This window comes from Rhinoraja longicauda, chromosome 1 (genome assembly GCF_053455715.1).
Source record: "Rhinoraja longicauda isolate Sanriku21f chromosome 1, sRhiLon1.1, whole genome shotgun sequence".
In the NCBI taxonomy this organism is placed as follows: Eukaryota; Metazoa; Chordata; class Chondrichthyes; order Rajiformes; family Arhynchobatidae; genus Rhinoraja; species Rhinoraja longicauda.
The window spans coordinates 52,009,542-52,027,555 of NC_135953.1; the positions used below are offsets into that span (position 1 = coordinate 52,009,542).

Here is an 18,014-nt window from a genome sequence, read left to right on the forward strand (position 1 = left end):
TAATTAAACTATTTTATAGATAGATCATTGCGTTAAAAAACTTTACAATCGGCTACATTGCCATACAATGTAGCCGATGGCTTAGCTTGGTTCAGCCTGGGTAATTAGAAATCTACAAAATTTCCAGAAAGTTTACAAAATAATTAAAAAGGTATTTCAGATGCCAGAACGCTGGAAATCATCTGGAAATGCTTGATATCTCCAACAGGTCTGACACTCTCCATGGAAAGAGAAAAAGAGAGTCAATGGTCATCATCTTGAAATGTTAACTCTGTTGGGATACCATCTCTCGAGATACTGTCTGAGTATCTTCAGCATTTTCAGTCACTATTTTTCTAATCATTGAAATGGAACACAAAATAACATTCAAACGGATGAACTAAGTAATCGTTTCGAAAATGGCTTGAAGCCCATTGAGCCTAAATAATAGTTGTGCCAAAAAAATCAGGATTTAAAAAAAACCTGAAACTACTCTAATAGAAGAGACAAACCCTGGAGTCAGGAAGGCTTTCTGCGTGACTCTCCACACACGATGAGGGTTGCAAGATTTGCATTGATGAATTCTTCATCTTAACTAAAAATGACTGGGGAAAATGCTATGCGTAAGTTCTATGGACATGGTATTCCTCAATCTTAAAGCATCTTCCACTTGAAGAAGCTGTTCAGAATTGCCTAAATTGGTTGGTCAGGAGTTGCATGTTTCGACATGAATTGTAAATTTAATTCTTTGAAAGATATTAACGAATCAATCAGTACAGCACTCTAATAGTTTCATGCTTACCATTACTTATTTCAGCTTTTCATTCAAGATTTATTTGATTACTTGAATTAGATTGATGAACATGACATTTAATTTAACAATAATTGCAAATTCAGTGAGTGAATACCTATTTTAAACTCTGGAGGAAAAAGTGGGAGGTTGCAGGACGATGAATAGTTTGATTTTACCCACAATGGAAATGACTGTACTGGGAGATGGACAGATTTGGCAAAACTATGAGGAAAAGGGATCGCTGGGCATTTGAAGGTGTGATAAAAGAAAAATGCTTTTTTTTCCAAACTGTTAGACCAATTGTTATTTATTATTATTTTTTTCTCCAGTTATGAAGGACTGCACTTCAAATGTACTTCACGGTCTGTAAAGGATGATATTAGATCGTGAAAGACACAAGATACATAATAAATGAAAGTCAGTTTTGCCACATTTCTTTATCTAGATATCTGCCTCACGAGATTTAGATTTTTCTTTAACTTATCCTCTTGACGTGAAAATTAGTGGAAGCTGCAGAGCATGGTTTGCTTTGGGAATTCTCTTCCTCAGGGGTAATTCAAGTCAGTATCCCAACTAGCCATCAGCTATTTACAATTACATTTTGGAAGAGAGGCACTCCCCGATTTACGTAACAGGCAACGTACGTAAACACGCAGTTACTTAAGCAATTCTTTAAGCTCGGTAGTTTTGGTAGTGTACCACTGCGTATGCGGCCGTCTCCTTAAGCCAGTCAGCTGTTCTCGTGGATGCTCTCACATTGTCTCTGTATTGGAACTCCCACGTGGTCTCTGCATCGCATAGTAAATTTACGCATGCCCAGTAGCACTTCCATTTCCGACATACATAACATCTGACTTACGCTAGGGTCCCTGGGACGTAACCCTTACGTAAGTCAGGGAGTATCAGTACTTGGTCAGATCCTCACAGATTTGCCGTCCCTTTAATCCTCTGTTCATTTCTTGTCTCCGGAATTCAGCCAGACGTGTATGTGTGGATTCACATTCCCAATAGGGGTCTAACAAATTTATTTGATTTTCTTGAATCATTGGAGCAGAATCCCAAACAGATGCATCACAAAAGCATGATTAAGTTGAGGTAACAAATTTTCTCTCGAGGCTTGCCTTTTGCATTCCGGTTTCAATACGATCCATCTTTGTCACTTTCGTATACAAAACCCCCTTTTAGATCAGAAACAAGAGGATGTATTGTCCAATAAAATTGTTCACTATTATGAAGGATTTAACTACTTTTGGCCACAAATTAAAAATTAAGAAGTGAGGGTGAATTTAAGGTTATTCCTAAAGTTTTTCTATAACATTGCCACCATTTATCAAGAAAATCAGACAGCTCCTTTCATCGGAAGGATTGTAGTGGTTCAAGTGATATACCAATGGTAATGTCCCGTTCCCCAAAAGTGAATAAAATGCTTCAAAATAGCCCAGTAATGATGTTAGCCTAGATACTGTTAAAGCAAAGGCTCTGGAGGTTTCTACAGAGCATAACCTGGGTGATATCTGAAATCTTGGAGTCAGTAAATATTTGAATGAAGGCTCATTATTCCATATATTATATACTGTGTATGTAACTATGGGGAAACACCTACAAAACTAGCACTAATTCAATCTTTATATTGCAAAAAAGAGCTATAAGAATTGCCAATAAGGCTGGTTATAATGACCCAACCAACCCATTATTTATAAAAATCATATGCCCTAAAATTTATGGACCTAGTAGACTTTAAAACTCTACAAATAATGTTTAGAGCAAAAGAAAGAACACTTCCTGACTGTATCCAAGGTTTGTTTTCAGTGAGGGAGAGCAGGTATCCACTCAGGGGTAATTATATATTTGAAAAAATGAGGGTAAGAACAAATGTGAAAAATAGATGTGTGACTGTTAAATGGGTCAATTTATGGAATAGTTGCAACAATGAATTAAAAGTAATATGTGTAAATTCAAGAAAATGTTCAAATATATTATATTTGAAAGATACAAAATATGTGATCAGCACTGAGAAATGACATGATAGAAATGATGGTTCTTGACTATATTTGTGTTTCTTTCTATGTTTTGTTTATCTGCTTCTGATCTATGATGTTGTGTTTTTTTCAATTCTATTTTGTTAAGTATCAAGGGTAGGCATAATAAGCTTTGGCTTCTGCCTACACCTATATGTGTGATTATATATATATATTTTTTTGATACAATGTTTTTTGCACTATTTAACTTTCACAACTGTATGGTCAATCTGCTGTATTGTATTGACCGGAAAAAAATAAAAATAAATAATAAATAAAATAAAATAATAAAATAAGCCAAAGTCGGCATGGTTTTGTGATGGGGATCTTGCCTGCCATACCTGTTGGAATTCTTTGAGGATGTAAATAGTAGAATAGACAAAGGAGAGTCCGAAGATATTGTTTACCTGGATTTTCAGAAAGCCTTTGATAAGGCGCCGCACATGAGGCTGCTAAAGAAGATAGCCCATGGTATCAGAGGGAAGATACTAGCGTGGATAGCAAGTTGGCTGGATGGCAGAAGGCAAGGAGTGGCAATAAAGAGAGCATTTTCTGGTTGGCTGCCAGTGACTATCGGTGTTCAGCAGGGGTCAGTACTGGGACCACTACTCGTCACGTAGTATATAATTTATTTGGAATTGAAGGCTTTGTGGTTAAGTTTGCAGATGATACAAAGATAGGTGGAGGGGCAGGTAGTGTAGAGAAAGCAGAGACTCTGCAGAAGGACTTGAACAGGTTGGGATAGTGGGCCAAGAAGTGGCAGATGGAATACTGGAGCAAAGTGTGGAGTCATGCATTTAGGTAGTAGGGATAAAGCCATAGACTATTTTTTAAACGGGGAGAGAATTCAGAAATTGGAGGTGCAATGGGAAAAGGAGTGCTGTTGCAGAATTCCCAAAAAGTTAATTTGCAAGTCTAATCGGTAATTTCTAAGGATGGATGTGCCGGCATCGGAGAGGGTCCAGAGGAGTTTTACGAGAATGATCCCAGGGATGATTAGATTAACATATCATGAGCATTTCATGGCACTGGGCCTGTACTCACTTGAGTTTAGAAGAATGAGGGGGGACCTCATTGAAATTTACCGAGTGAAAGGCCTGGATAGAGTGGATGTAGAGAGGATGTTTCCACTAGTGGAAGAGTCTAGGACCAGAGGCCTTAGCCTCAGAATACAAGTATGTACCTTTAGAAAAGAGGTGAGGGAGAATTTATTTTGTCGGAAGGTGGTGAATCTGTGGAATTCATTGCCATAGAAATCTGTGGAGGCCAAGTTAAAGTTAATAGACATTTTTAAGGTTGAGATTGATAGATCCTTGATTAGTATGGGTTTCGGGGGTTATGGGGAAAAGGCAGGAGAATTGGGTTGACAGGAAAAGATAGATGAGCCATGATTGAATGGCAGAGTAGACTTGATGGGTCAAATGGCCTAATTCTGCTCTTGCAACTTATGGATTTATGAACTTATAAAAGGGTGTTTGAAGTGGGTGGGTTCCAGAGAAAAGTAAAATGACAGGAGGTAAAAAAAAAAAAAGGAAGGGCTGTTTACATTCTATCTTTTGTATTGCATATAAGGATTATGCTTATAGTGTGGGGCATTCTTACTTTATATGTCAATATAGGTCATCTTTTGTCAGTGCATGTTTTTTTCCTAAACAGGTGACCCCCATTACAGCTGTTATAAAGTTATGGAAATTCACCCTTACAGAATGGGCAAATCACATCCCAAAAATTTGAAATTCGGAATAAAATTCGCTCTCATAGAATTTTGACGTGGAAAACATTATAAATAATTTTTTTAATATTCTCAACTATTTCTTGATGCAGGTAAAAATGACGTGGCTTTGCGTTATGGAAGGTTGCAATATGGCCAATTTTCTGCAAATGCAACTCCAAGAAATGCAAAGGTTCCCTGTATTTTTGTTCTTGCATGTGGTGTAGTTTGTTACAGAAGGTCTCTTGTATATTTGTGTACATGGATTACATTTCTGTGCATTTTTGGTGACTTTTGGTACGTGTATCTGACCTTTAACTGACCAGTGGGAGTAGCAGATGGAGTTACATTTCAGCATTGTTTCTAACTGAAACATAATAGTGTCGAGAACTGAGTTAAAGTTCACTAATCCCAATTAATGTCCACATCTTATCTGTGACAACTTGTTAAAAGGTGGTTAATTCCAGAGTATTATGCTTCCAACTTATCGGCGAAGTTTAGATTTAGATGAGCAGCACTTTTTTTTGTTTTAAAGAAAAATAAAAATATTCTTTAATTTAATATGGATTCTGAAGTATTGAATTAAAATGCATTCACGTAGATTGAGTTTTTGCATTTAACAGGGTTTTGTTTTATTATTAATCACACTGACATTCTCTAACCTTGCTTGAACCTCAGTAAAGGCTATGTACAGATTTTATCAGTTAAGAAAAAGGTCCAGCAGAGGATGTATTTCCTGCGGCAGCTGAGAAAACACTGCCACAGGCAATGAAGGTCCAGTTTTATACTGCCATCAAAGAGTCTGTCCTCACCTTCTCTATCATGGTCTGGTTTGGCTCAGCCACCAAGCATGACATCTGGAGGCTGTAGTGCATCGTTCGATCAGCCGAAAAGGTTGGTGGCTGCAACCTTCCCCCAATCGATGAACTAACCATATAACCTGCACTCAGACCATAACCCTCTAATCCCCTCCTATCCATATACCTATCCAATTTACTCTTAAATAATAAAATCGAGCCAGCCTCCACCACTTCCACCGGAAGCCCATTCCATACAGCCACCACCCTCTGAGTAAAGAAGTTCCCCCTCATGTTACCCCTAAACCTTTGTCCCTCAATTCTGAAGCTATGTCCCCTTGTTGGAATCTTCCCCACTCTCAAAGGGAAAAGCCTACCCACGTCAACTCTGTCCGTCCCTCTCAAAATTTTAAAAACCTCTATCAAGTCCCCCCTCAACCTTCTACGCTCCAAAGAATAAAGACCCAACCTGTTCAACCTCTCTCTGTAGCCTAAGTGCTGAAACCCAGGCAACATTCTAGTAAATCTCCTCTGTACCCTCTCCATTTTGTCGACATCCTTCCTATAACTGTGCACTGCAAGGGCCAGGAAGCGAGCGGGTAAGATCATCTCTGACCCCTTTCACCCTGGCCACAAACTCTTTGAAGCACTTACCTCTGGAAGGCGACTCCGGACTGCCAAAGCCACGACAGCTTTTTCCCATGAGCAGTACCTCTACTCAACAGCCAAAAGTCTGTAGCCTCCTTTTGCTCTGGTATTTTATTTCATTCTTCACATGTTTAAAATTATAATGTTTCATTCTTAATTGTTTTCTGTATATCGTGTTGTTACTTGCGAGCAAAGCACCAAGGCAAATTCCTTGTATGTATACATACTTGGCTAATAAAATTTATTCAATTCAATTCAAATAGAGGTGGAAGTAGGGCATTCCACCCCTGCTCTGCCATTCATTAAAATCACGTCTGATCTTTTATTGTCCTGCACCTATTTCTTTAATGTACAGAATATTGAGGATATCAAAGATAGGGTTATCAAAATGCTATTATTTAAAAGACAATTATTAAAAACCTATTTTCCAATGAATTTCAAACTTCCTGTTAATATAAATGTATCCTGGAATATTAATTAATTTGCTTTTAACTGTATTATACTAAAATAAAATATCAAAATAAAATTAGACTATAAGAATAAGGGGAGTCCGTCCAGAATGTCTAAAATCAAATTGTTGTTTAATCTGCTATTGACAACTATGAAAAATGATATGAATCAGAATAATGTCAACAGAATAATGTCAAGTAATTATGATTTAGAATTGTCATTTACAAATTTAGGCAGCATAGAGTTTGTTTATAAAGACAACATCATTCTGCATTAATTCACTGTTTGGAGCTAATAATATCTTTTTTGACAATAGGATCCATAAAAATACTTTTGACTTATAATTGACATTTTATGTACAAAATGTAAGCAACCAAGCCATTGCAAACCCCCCCAGTCAGGATAAATCATCAATGAATCTGCTTCAGTAACATTTCTTAACTATATTTTGTGGCGAGGGTGGAAGGAACCATTCTCCACAGCATTTTCTACTAAGGGGATCTTCGTTTCATGTGTTATTCAGTGAATAGCATTCTCTAAAATGCAGCTCGTGTTATGCCAGAGTATGTATTCCATGCGTTCAAGAATCCACATCCTTTCTGATTTAGATGTAAGAGTACTTCACTGGGTCAGAGCTGAAATTATTTGCACCACCGGTTTATGTCAAATAGGTTTTTAAAAGCGAATTCTCCATCATGCCCATGGAAATTCTGTAATTGCATGGTGCTCCCAGAATGTTAGTGTCACCTTGTCTCTTCAGAGTAACAACTTGATTACAATGCTGTTTAATTGGAGCACTCAATTTTATGATCATTATAGTGTATTCACCACTCGTCATTGCATTTAATCGACAAAAAGCTCATACATACTAATGAGCATATAAATTAAAAAGTGAACAAAGACTATTGAAGTCTGGAGGTATGCTGATGGGGTGACCTACAGAAAGCTTATTATGTGATTTAAAAAAAACATAATTTACAAACGGCTTATATGCCACTTTGACCTACAAATGCATCTTTCATTGAATTGCTTGTAGGTACATTGTTATCCTTTCCAGAAAGTACTTTTTCAGTGTTCTGCTAATTTTTATAATTAAAGCATTTACAATGTCTTATGTCGTTTTTTATGTCGTAAAATATAGCTTCGGCCACTAGATAATGCATGCAGTCAATAATAAAAGGTATTCCTTTTTGAAACTTGAAATTCTGCAAGTAAGAAATCCTTCAACAGCATATTTTACATATATGATTTGTAATTTCATTGCTCCGGACAAATATTGAGTCACATTTTTTCTTTTATACCTTCCCTTTTTTTTCATTTATGGCATGACCTCAGTATTATATACTATGCCTACACCTTCTTGGATTTATTTCTATGCTTTTTTGCCTAGAATTGTACTAATGCCTTTTTCCTGACTGGAAAACCATAAAAAAATAAGATTCCTTTAAAGGAAAAAGAACTTCATCTTTATTTTTCTTCTTTGAGTGGCAGCACCATAATAATTGGGTGGATCGTTTTCTTCTGACCTTAGTTTGGCTAGAAGTGGACCAAAGATATAGCACTTTTGAATAAACCAAAAAAATTGTGCCATGCATCCCAATAACTAGAAATAAATGAATAAGAAAACTATCAAAGTATGGAAGATGATAAAAAATCTTGTCAGATTTATTCTTTTTAAAGGCCTTTCCCAGTAGATTTATTGGGAACTCAGTATTTCAAATCTTGAGAAAGATTCCGTGAAACTTGCATTTACTTTAATATGGGAGACCTGACAAGTAAAGCGGATGCACTAGGGGTGTTATGGAATCCTGTCTAAATGAAAGACAGGACTGGTAGCTAAATATTCCAGGGTATAGGTGCTGCAGGAGATAGAGGTGGGGGTAAAAGAGGAGTTGAGAAATAAAAAGGGAATGATTACCTTGCTGGGAGTGTACTACAGGCCCCCAAATAATCAACAGAGGAACAGATCAATTAGAACAAATATGTCAGGAGATTGCAGGCAGTTGCAAGATTAATAGGGTTGTTATGGTAGTGGATTTTAACCTTCCCAATATAAATTGGGACTGCCATAGTGCCAAGGGCTTAGATGGAATGGAAGTTGTCAAATGTGCCAAGGAAGGTTTCCTCGTGCAATTTGTTGAGGGTCCTACAAGGGAGAGGACAAAGCTTGATCCACTTGGGAAGGGCAAGTGACTGAAGTGTCGGTGGGCAAGCCTTTTGGGACCAGCAACCACAGTTCAAAGACCTATAAAATAGTAATGGAAAAGGACAGGGTGCGCCCACAAGTTAAAATTCTGAATTGGGGGCAAGGCAAACTTTGACGGTATTAGACAGGAATTTGCTAAAGTTGATTACATTAGGTTGTTTGCGTGTAAAGAAATGTCTGGAAAGTGGATGCTTTTAAAAGTGGGATAACAAGAGTTCAGGGCTTGCATTTTCCTGTTAGAGCGAAGGCCAAGGCAGGTGGGAACAAGGATGCCTGGATGACGAGGTTCTGGTCAGGAAAAAGAAGCTGGCCTGGAACAGGTTTAGGCAACCCTTTAGGTGTATCCCTGGAGGAATTTTGAGATCAGTAAAGCATACTTAAGACGGAAATCATGAGGGTGAAAAGAGGGCAGGAGATAGCTGGCAGTAAGTATTAAACAAAATCCAAAGATATTTTATAAATACATTAAGGGATCGAAGGTAACTAGAGAGTGAAAAGAGGACCACCAGAAGCCAAATCGGTCATCTCTGTGTAGAACAGCAGGAAATAGGTAAAGTCCTCAAAGAGTATTTCTCCTCAGTTTTTACCATGGAGAAAGACTTGCTGAAGAAGTTAGGACGGTTAATGGAGGGTGGCTAATGTTATGCCTCAATTTAAGGAGGGTTGCAAGGAAAAGCCTGGGAACTATAGACTAGTGAGCCTAATATCTGTGGTAGACAAGTTACTGAATAGGATTCTGAGGGATAAGATATAGACAATAGGTGCAGGAGCAGACCATTCGGCCCTTCGAGCCAGCACCGCTATTCAATGTGATCATGGCTGCTCATCCACAATCAGTACCCCATTCCTGCCCTCTCCCCATACCCCCTGACTCCGCTATCCTTAAGAGCTCTATCTAACTCTCTCTTGAAAGCATCCAGAGAATTGGCCTCCACTGCCTTCTGAGGCAGAGAATTCCACAGATTTAAACTCTCTGAGTGAAAGTTTTTCCTCATCTCCGTTCTAAATGGCCTACCCCTTATTCATAAACTGTGGCCCCTGGTTCTGGACTCCCCCAACATTGGGAACATGTTTCCTGCCTCTAGTGTGTCCAATCCCTTAATAATCTTATATGTTTCAATAAGATCCCCTCTCATCCTTCTAAATTCCAGTCTATACAAGCCCAGTCGCTCCAGTCTTTCAACATACGACAATCCCGCCATTCCTGGAATTAACCTAGTGAACTTAGGCTGCCTCAATAGCAAGAATGTCCTTCCTCAAATTTGGAGACCAAAACTGCACACAGTTCTCCAGGTGTGGTCTCACTAGGGCCCTGTACAACTGCCGAAGGACCTCTTTGCTTCTTTACTCAACTCCTCTTGTCATGAAGGCCAACATGCCATCAGCTTTCTTCACTGCCTGCTGTACCTCTCATGATTTTGTATATCTCTATAAGATCTCCCCTCATCCTCCATGGAATAGAGACCTAGCCTACTCAACCTCTCCCTATAGCTCACACCCTCTAGTCCTGGCAACATCCTCGTAAAGCAAATTTTAAAGCAAATTGCATGGCTATAAGTCAACCCCTTTTCCGTACACGCCCTTGCTTTAATTTCTTCAAATTCCTGCTGGTACTGTTCCATAATCATTTTAACGCTTCAAACACCAGTTCTGTAATTATCAGGATGTCTATTGGTAGCAGAACATCCTTATCTGTGCGCAGTGTGCTCAGGGTCAGCTCACAGAGCTGTGTCAGCACAACTGACTTTCTCACTTTGATGCTAACCAGATGTCCTGGCGTACATGATGATACCATGCCCCACTGTGCTTCCTTCGTTCCGCTTCTCATTACATTGCCTTCAGTCCACATTTGCACATTGTTTTGTGGACAGTTAAAGGCCTTGAATGCTAAAGAGGACAAAATCTGGAGTCAATAAAAATTTGTACTTAGAAGTGAAAGCCAAAAGAGGACAGAGAGAAATTCATTAGTTTGCTTTCTATATTTCCATTTAATACTTTTATCTTAAATGTCCATTCATCGTAAAATGTTCTATTATGCATCCTAATTCATTTACATTCCTTTCTTGAAAGGAACCTGGTGAATAGATACACTGGACATTTAAGTGATAGTGCAAATGTAAAAGAATAGGTATAAAGAAATAACTTTGTTCTTTACATCTATATATTAGACCGTAATGGTGTATCCTTATTGTTTTGATGTGTTTATGCTTTATTCTTAATTGTTAACTGTGTGTTTGTGTTGTCATTTGTGAGCGGAGCACCAAGGCACATTCCTTGTATATGCATACTTGGCTAATAAACTTATTCATTCATTCATTACTAAAACTCTCAACCTGTATGTGGGTTTGTGTGTTGGTAGATATATTTGTTCTGGAAATACAGCCAAAACGGTACATGACAGCACGACAATGCCCACCTCACTCACCATTGTCCTGTGGCTCAAATGTTTGTTATATTTTAAAAGTTTTTCACGTTTTAAACTTTAAAAACCACTTTTTAAAGTTAAAAAAATCACTTTTCCATTTCGCCTGGCCGTCAGCCGCATTGGACGTCACAATGGGAACCCAACAGCCGCCCGGCCAATGAGGGTCGAGGGCAGGACGGGATCTAACCAATGGGAGCTCGGAGGGAGGCGGGACCCACCCAAGTTCCCCTCCGTCTCCTCCAGCACCCGTTTCAACCGATGGCGTCGACGAGTCCCCGCTCCTGCTCAGCCCCAGCGCCCCCGACCATCACTGGACTACAACCCCCAGTGGGCAGCTTCTCCTCCTCCTTCCGCGTCTCCTCCAACGCCCGCTTCAACCGACGGCGCCGTCGACGACTCCAACAACAATGGTGGCCACTCTCCTCCTCCTCTTCCCGCTCTCCCATCTTGTACGCGCCTTCCGCCGCCGCATTGCCCGCCGGGAGGTGTACTCCAAATTCCCGTCCGGCCGCAGCGCCCCGGACCACGACCCCCAGCAGGGCAGCGTGCCACACAAACACACATCTCCAGGGTAATAGCAGCTTCTTCTCCTCCTCCTCCCTTGTCTTCTCCAGCGCCTGCTTCAACCGACAGCGTCGTCACAATTTGCACGCGTGCACAGTTGGGAGCTCGGAAGGGGGCCGGACCTGCCCGAGTGACGGGAGTGGCGACCAATCAGGGGGGGTGGGGAGGAGAGCTCTTCTGCTGCTGGGGTGAATGTCGCTATCTCCCCTTTCCTCTTGCCCGGCCCCGGGGGATTTTTAAGGGGAGATGGAATGGGTGGGGGGGGGGGAGGATGGGGGGGTTGAGGGGGATGGAGTGGGTGTGGGGGGATGGAGTGGGGGGGAGGGGGGATAAGAGGGAATGGAGTGGGTGAGGGGAGATGGGGGGATGGAGTGGGAAGAGGGGGGGATAAGGTGGGATGGAGTAGGTGAGTGGGGAGGGGATATGGGGGATGGAGTGGGTGAGTGGGGGGGTACTGGAGGGGTGGAGGGGAAGGGGATGCAGTGGGGAGAATGTGGGAGGGGAAGGTGCTAGACCAATGCAGGAGAGGTTTTGGGGGTTGAGAGGGATGGAGTGGCTGAGGGGGGAGGGGGGGATAAGGGGGGTTGAGGGGAAATGCAGTAGGTGAGTGTGAGGGGGGGAGAATGGGGGGTTGAGGGGGGATGGAGTGGATGAGTGGGGGGGGGGAGTGGGGCAGGGGAGGGTGCTTGACCAATGCAGGAGAACTTTGGGCCCAATGGGTCCACCCTTTTCTGGTTTGATATAAAATTACAGGCAGAAATAGAATGTGAACATTCTTAGAAGGGCTCTAGTCAGATAATCATACTCTGCTTTGGGCACCCTTTATGTTATTGTAGGAAGGACAGAAAAGTTGTGGACACAGTTGCATAGTGAATTTTTGGACATGCTAAAAGGTTGGGGATTTTGGAGTTTTGTAAAATTGGGTCTCTCACGAGCGAGCAAATTGGTGACCGCTTGAGACTTAAGGGAGGTCTAGAGGGGAAGTATTATTTTGGCTGGTGAAATGATAACGATAAATCGCAAAATTAAGAATGAAAGCAAATTATGACCGCATATACAGTATTTTGTGTAGAGTTTTTTTAAATAGACACTGAGAAGAAGAGTTGGATTTGGTTAGTAGGGGGAAACAAACAATGCTGCGGATTCAATAATGGCTATCTTGTCAGTTTAATACCAGTTTGCAATTTTGATGCAAGTATTTTCTGAAGTTTGGGAAATAGATATGCAATTTCAGCACGAGAAATAGATATGCAATTTCAGCACTAGATCTGGATCTACCCTAGTATGAAGTTGTGGTTTCAATTTCTGTGACAGGACAATTCAGCTGGCTGTTGAGTCATGGTCAGATAGCATCAAAACAGACCCTTCGGACCGACTCATCCGTTCCGACCAATTTATTTGTTACAAGTATCCATGTCCATTCAATATCAAGAATGACATAAGCTAGAATTGGTTATACAAGCTTTTACATTTAAAGTAATCTCCTGATTTACATTTGCGCCAGGTTTGTCATTTGCTACATGAATGTTCATATCCTTGATAAGCATCACACTAGTAACTTTATATTAAGGTAATTGAGGGATGTGTGGTTAGCTCAAGTTTAGTTTAGTGTAGAGTTTAGAGATTCAAGGTGGAAACAAGCCCTTCAGCCCATTGAGTCCACACTGACCATTGATCACCCATACACGAGTTCCATGTTCAACCCACCAGGGGCAATTTGGAGAAGTCAATTAATCTACAAAACCTGCACATCTTTAGATTGTGGGAGGAAAGCGGAGCACCCAAAGAAAACCCACACGGTCACAGGGAGAACGTATAAACTCTGAGCAGACAGTCAGGATCGTACCCAGATCTCTGGCACTGTGAGGCAGCAGCTCTACTACTGCGCCACTGTGCTGCTCAGGAAAATGGTAAAAGATCAGCAGTGACCTTTTTTGACTGGCAATACAATCATAAGGGGCCAAGTAGTCTACCCCTACTTCTATTGTTCACGTTCATCAAATGCCTCCAAAATCACACATTGTTAATTCTATTGTTTTATTTGGCAAATGATTTAGTTACAAGTAAAACAATTGTATACTTAAGTGTAAAGCATTCTTATGGCTGGCTTTATTTTGAATAAGCAGCAAAAGTCTCATAAACTATATTTTAGCTACTGATGACAACTGAACTGGCCCATAAATTATAGGTTTATAGTTTTAAATAGGATGTCGTCTGCTTTAATTTGAGCATATAGCATTTGTTCTGTTACCCCTGGAGATATTTTAAATATCAGCATGGCTCATTGGTCACGTTTTTGCCTTTGAAAATTGTAGATTCAAGACTCAATTTCCATAATATTATGTGTTAAATGTTGAATAAAATCTCTTGCCTGCTCAAATGCATGTGGTGCACCATTCAACGAGCAGGGAACTATTATCAGAGTCTTGAGTGGACCTCTCGCAAATTAAGGGATGTATTCCTGACCCCCCCCCCCCCCCCCAATCTACCTCATTGTGGACCCTGCACTTCACATCATAGTTTATTTTGTTATGTGAAAATTATGTACATAGGCAAACGACAGATAGGTAAAGGACTAATAGGATTGTTAGAGCAAGTGATTTTAACTTTCCTAATATTGAAAGGGACTGCCTCAATGCTCAGGGATTAATTGGGGCAGAATTTGTTAAGACTTATCCAGAAAAGTTTTCTGAAGCAATATGTAAATGGCCCTACTGGAGAAAGGGCTACATTTGACCTCTTTGGAAACGAGGCTGGACATGCATTTGGGAGCATTTTGGCACCAGTGACCATAATTCTATTAGTCATGGAAAAAAATAAGATTGGTCCTCAAGTTGAAGTCCTATTTAGGGGAAGTTGCAATTGGGGCCCTGAGGAGTGCTGTTGAACAGAGAAGCATAGGGGTGCAAGTGCATAATCATAATCATACTTAATTAGCCAAGTATGTTTTGCAACATACGAGGAATTTGGTTTGCCATACAGTCTTACCAATAAAAAGCAACAAAACACACAAAATACATTTTAATATAAACATCCACCACAGTGACTCCTCCACAATCCTCACTGTGATGGAAGGCGAAAAACAGTTCAATCTTCATCCCTTCTTTGTTCTCCCGCGATCGGGGGCCTCGAGCCTTCCGTTGATGGGACGATCTTGGCTCCCGTATCTGGCAGTTGGGCCCTCCATGTCGGGGTGGTCAAGCTCCTGCATCGGGAGGAATCTCAGTTCCCCCGCGCAGGGCGATCTGACCCCGAGTCGGGGCTGGTCGAACCTCCTGCGACTTTGGAGCTTCCCGACATCGGTCTCTACCTGAGAAAATGGGATGTTGGAATCCGCAGGCCGCGGATTTAGCGTCGGTCCCAGGCAAGGGATCGCAGGCTCCGATGGTAAGTCCACGGCCCCATGGTGGGGCTCAAAGTCAGTCTCGAGCAAGGCCTCCAGCTCCATGATGTTAGGCCGCAGAGTGACCGGAGATACGATCCGGAAAACAATCGCATCTCTGGCAAGGTAAGAGATTGAAATAAAGATAATTCTTTTGAAACTGACACACAGTGGTGAAGACAGCATATGAAATGCTAGCCCTCATAGACCAAGGCATTGACTGCAAGAGTCAGGGTGTCATGTTGCTGTTGTACAAAACACTGCTGGTAGGAAGGAACTGCAGATGTTGGTTTAAACCGAAGATAGACACAAAAATGCTGCAGTAACAGCGGGACAGGCAGCATTTCTGGAGAGAAGGAATGGGTGACGTTTCGGGTCGAGACTCTTCTTCAGGTCTGAAGAAGGTACTCGATCCAAAACGTCACCCATTCCTCCAGTATTTTGTGTCTATCTTATGTACAAAACACTAGTTGGACTGCATTTCGACTGTTGAGCAGTTCTGGTCACCACAGCTCAGGAAAGATGTGATTAAACTGGAGAGGGTGCTTGTCTGCATTATTTCAGTTAAGGTTGGATCTCCTCTCATTCTTCAAAGCTCCAGTGCAGAAAAAAAACGTTGTCAACAACTGTACCCCTAAACCCTATGCCTGGAACCCTGTGTTGAACCTTCACTGCACTTCCCTATAGTATTTCCTTTATTAGGTAAGGAGGACATAACCTAGCACAGACATTCTCTATGTTCCCTCACTTATCTGTTTGCTAGATTGCTTTCTAAATCTCCATAGTTCTGCTGCAAGGTCATCAATCCAAAACATTAACTGTTTCACTAAACAACTAATCTCATCTATGGAAGAATTCTAAACTTCTGTTTTATTTCAGATTTTCAGCATCTGCAGTTTTTTTGAATATAGATGAATTTATGGGGAGGCTAAATAACCATGTACTACAGAAGGAAATGGAGGGTTTTAATTTTAGTTAGATAAGTCAGAATGAGTTGCATCTCCAGAGTCTCCTGTGCTGACATTAACTGTTTGTGCTAAATGGCTTGTTTCACAACTGTATATTCAAGAGAGAGCTAGATAGAGCTCTTAAGGATAGCGGAGTCAGGGGGTATGGGGAGAAGGCAGGAACAGGGTACTGATTGAGAATGATCAGCCATGATCACATTGAATGGCGGTGCTGGCTCGAAGGGCCGAATAGGCTCCTCCTGCACCTATTGTCTATTGCATACTATACTCTGTGTAATTCTATGTGAGCAGGCTCTCCTTGGGTGCTGAGCTGTACTCCTTTAACTGACAACAAACCAATCAAACTGTATGTCTTCTCATTTTTGTGCATGCATCAATGCAGCTGCAGAACGGATGATAGCTTTCTTCCAAAGCTCTGTGCAGTTTAAAGCATTGCACTATCACAGTTTTTCCAGAAATCTTATTGCCCTGAAATATTAACATTTCTCTCTCTCTCCACATGTTATCTAATCTGTTGACTTTATGCACAATTGTCTGCTTTTGTTTCAAATTTCCAGCATTTGCAATTTTTGTTTCATTATATGAGCTCTTTGAGTTGAGCAAGTTTTTAAACAATAGCATATCAACTAACGTTATCCCATTGTTTCTTCACTTCAGCTCTAACATGTCCCGAGTTAAAATGCAAATCTAGTTTTTTTATCTTGTGGTGGGGTAGCTTATAGGTAATAATCCTTTCCTTTCTTGGCACATGAGAAAATGTGATGGTATTGGTTTTTAGTAAATAACAATTTTTTTGCCTTGTTAATAGCTTGGATACGAGGAACCAGAAAAGACCCACCCACCACAGAGGTAGGTATCTTCTTATTGAAAATATTTACAAAGTTTTAAATTAATTGCCCAACAATGTACAACTGCAAGATCAGCATCATATCAAACTCAAGAATTGTCTCCCTGATTTAAAATTAAATATTGTTTGATACACTATAGTTTGCTGGTTCCTCTTATTCACAGAAATGTTCATCCGAATAATGAAGAAAAATCCAGTCTTCAGAAGAACAACGAGAATTGTTTGCATTTAAACCTATCAATTAATGACATGCTGATATTTAATAAGTATTCAATTAACACTACATTTTATTTAATATAGTGTAAACTATAAAAGGGCGGCACGGTAGCGCAGCGGTAGAGTTGCTGCTTTACAGCGAATGCAGCGCCGGAGACTCAGATTCGATCCTGACTACGGGTGCTGCACTGTAAGGAGTTTGTACGTTCTCCCCGTGACCTGCATGGGGGTTTCTCCGAGATCTTCGGTTTCCTCCCACACTCCAAAGACGTACAGGTTTGTAGGTTAATTGGCTGGGTAAATGTAAAAAATTGTCCCTAGTGGGTGTAGGATAGTGTTAATGTACGGGGATCGCTGGGCGGCACGGACTTGGTGGGCCGAAAAGGCCTGTTTCCGCGCTGTATATATATGATATGATATGATATAAATATCCACATATTTGACTAAACATCGCTGTTTGGAAAAAAACAACAGAATTTGCTTAAAATGGTGCACAAACGTTAGAGGCAGGAAACATGTTCCCAATGTTGAGGGAGTCCAGAACCAGGGGCCACAGTTTAAGAATAAGGGGTAGGGGATTTAGAACGGAGATGAGGAAAAACTTTTTCAGTCAGAGAGTTGTAAATCTGTGGAATTCTCTGCCTCAGAAGGCAGTGGAGACCAATTCTCTGGATGCTTTCAAGAGAAAGCTAGATAGAGCTCTTAAAGATAGCGGAGTCAGGGGGTATGGGGAGAAGGCAGGAAAGGGGTACTGATTGTGAATGATCAGCCATGATCACATTGAATGGCGGTGCTGGCTCGAAGGGCTGAATGGCCTACTCCTGCACCTATTGTCTATTATCTATTGTCAAACTATTTCTCTCATGCATATATATTTCAGTGCAAAAACCAAAACAATTTATTGATATCGTTAAAATGTAACAATAGAGTCTAAATGGGTTGGGAAAATTGCAGTTGTGCTCAGGCAAATGAATTAGAATGAATTTGACAAATCTTAGAGTTTGGTCACA

General features: G+C 40.7%; 1 protein-coding gene across 2 annotated transcripts in view; it reads left to right on the plus strand.

Moving 5' to 3' along the window:
- The window catches only part of ndufaf2 (NADH:ubiquinone oxidoreductase complex assembly factor 2), a 61,639-nt gene that overhangs the window by 38,881 nt on the left and 4,744 nt on the right, over nt 1-18,014 (plus strand). Inside the window, exon 3 of one of the 2 annotated variants that reach the window (XM_078397277.1) lies at nt 4,615-5,538. In XM_078397277.1, coding sequence (XP_078253403.1) covers nt 4,615-4,823 — 209 coding nt within the window. In that variant the 3' untranslated portion in view covers nt 4,824-5,538. Of the gene's footprint in view, nt 1-4,614; nt 5,539-16,749; nt 16,791-18,014 lie in introns of those variants that run through there. The other variant, XM_078397267.1, reaches the window with a different exon arrangement.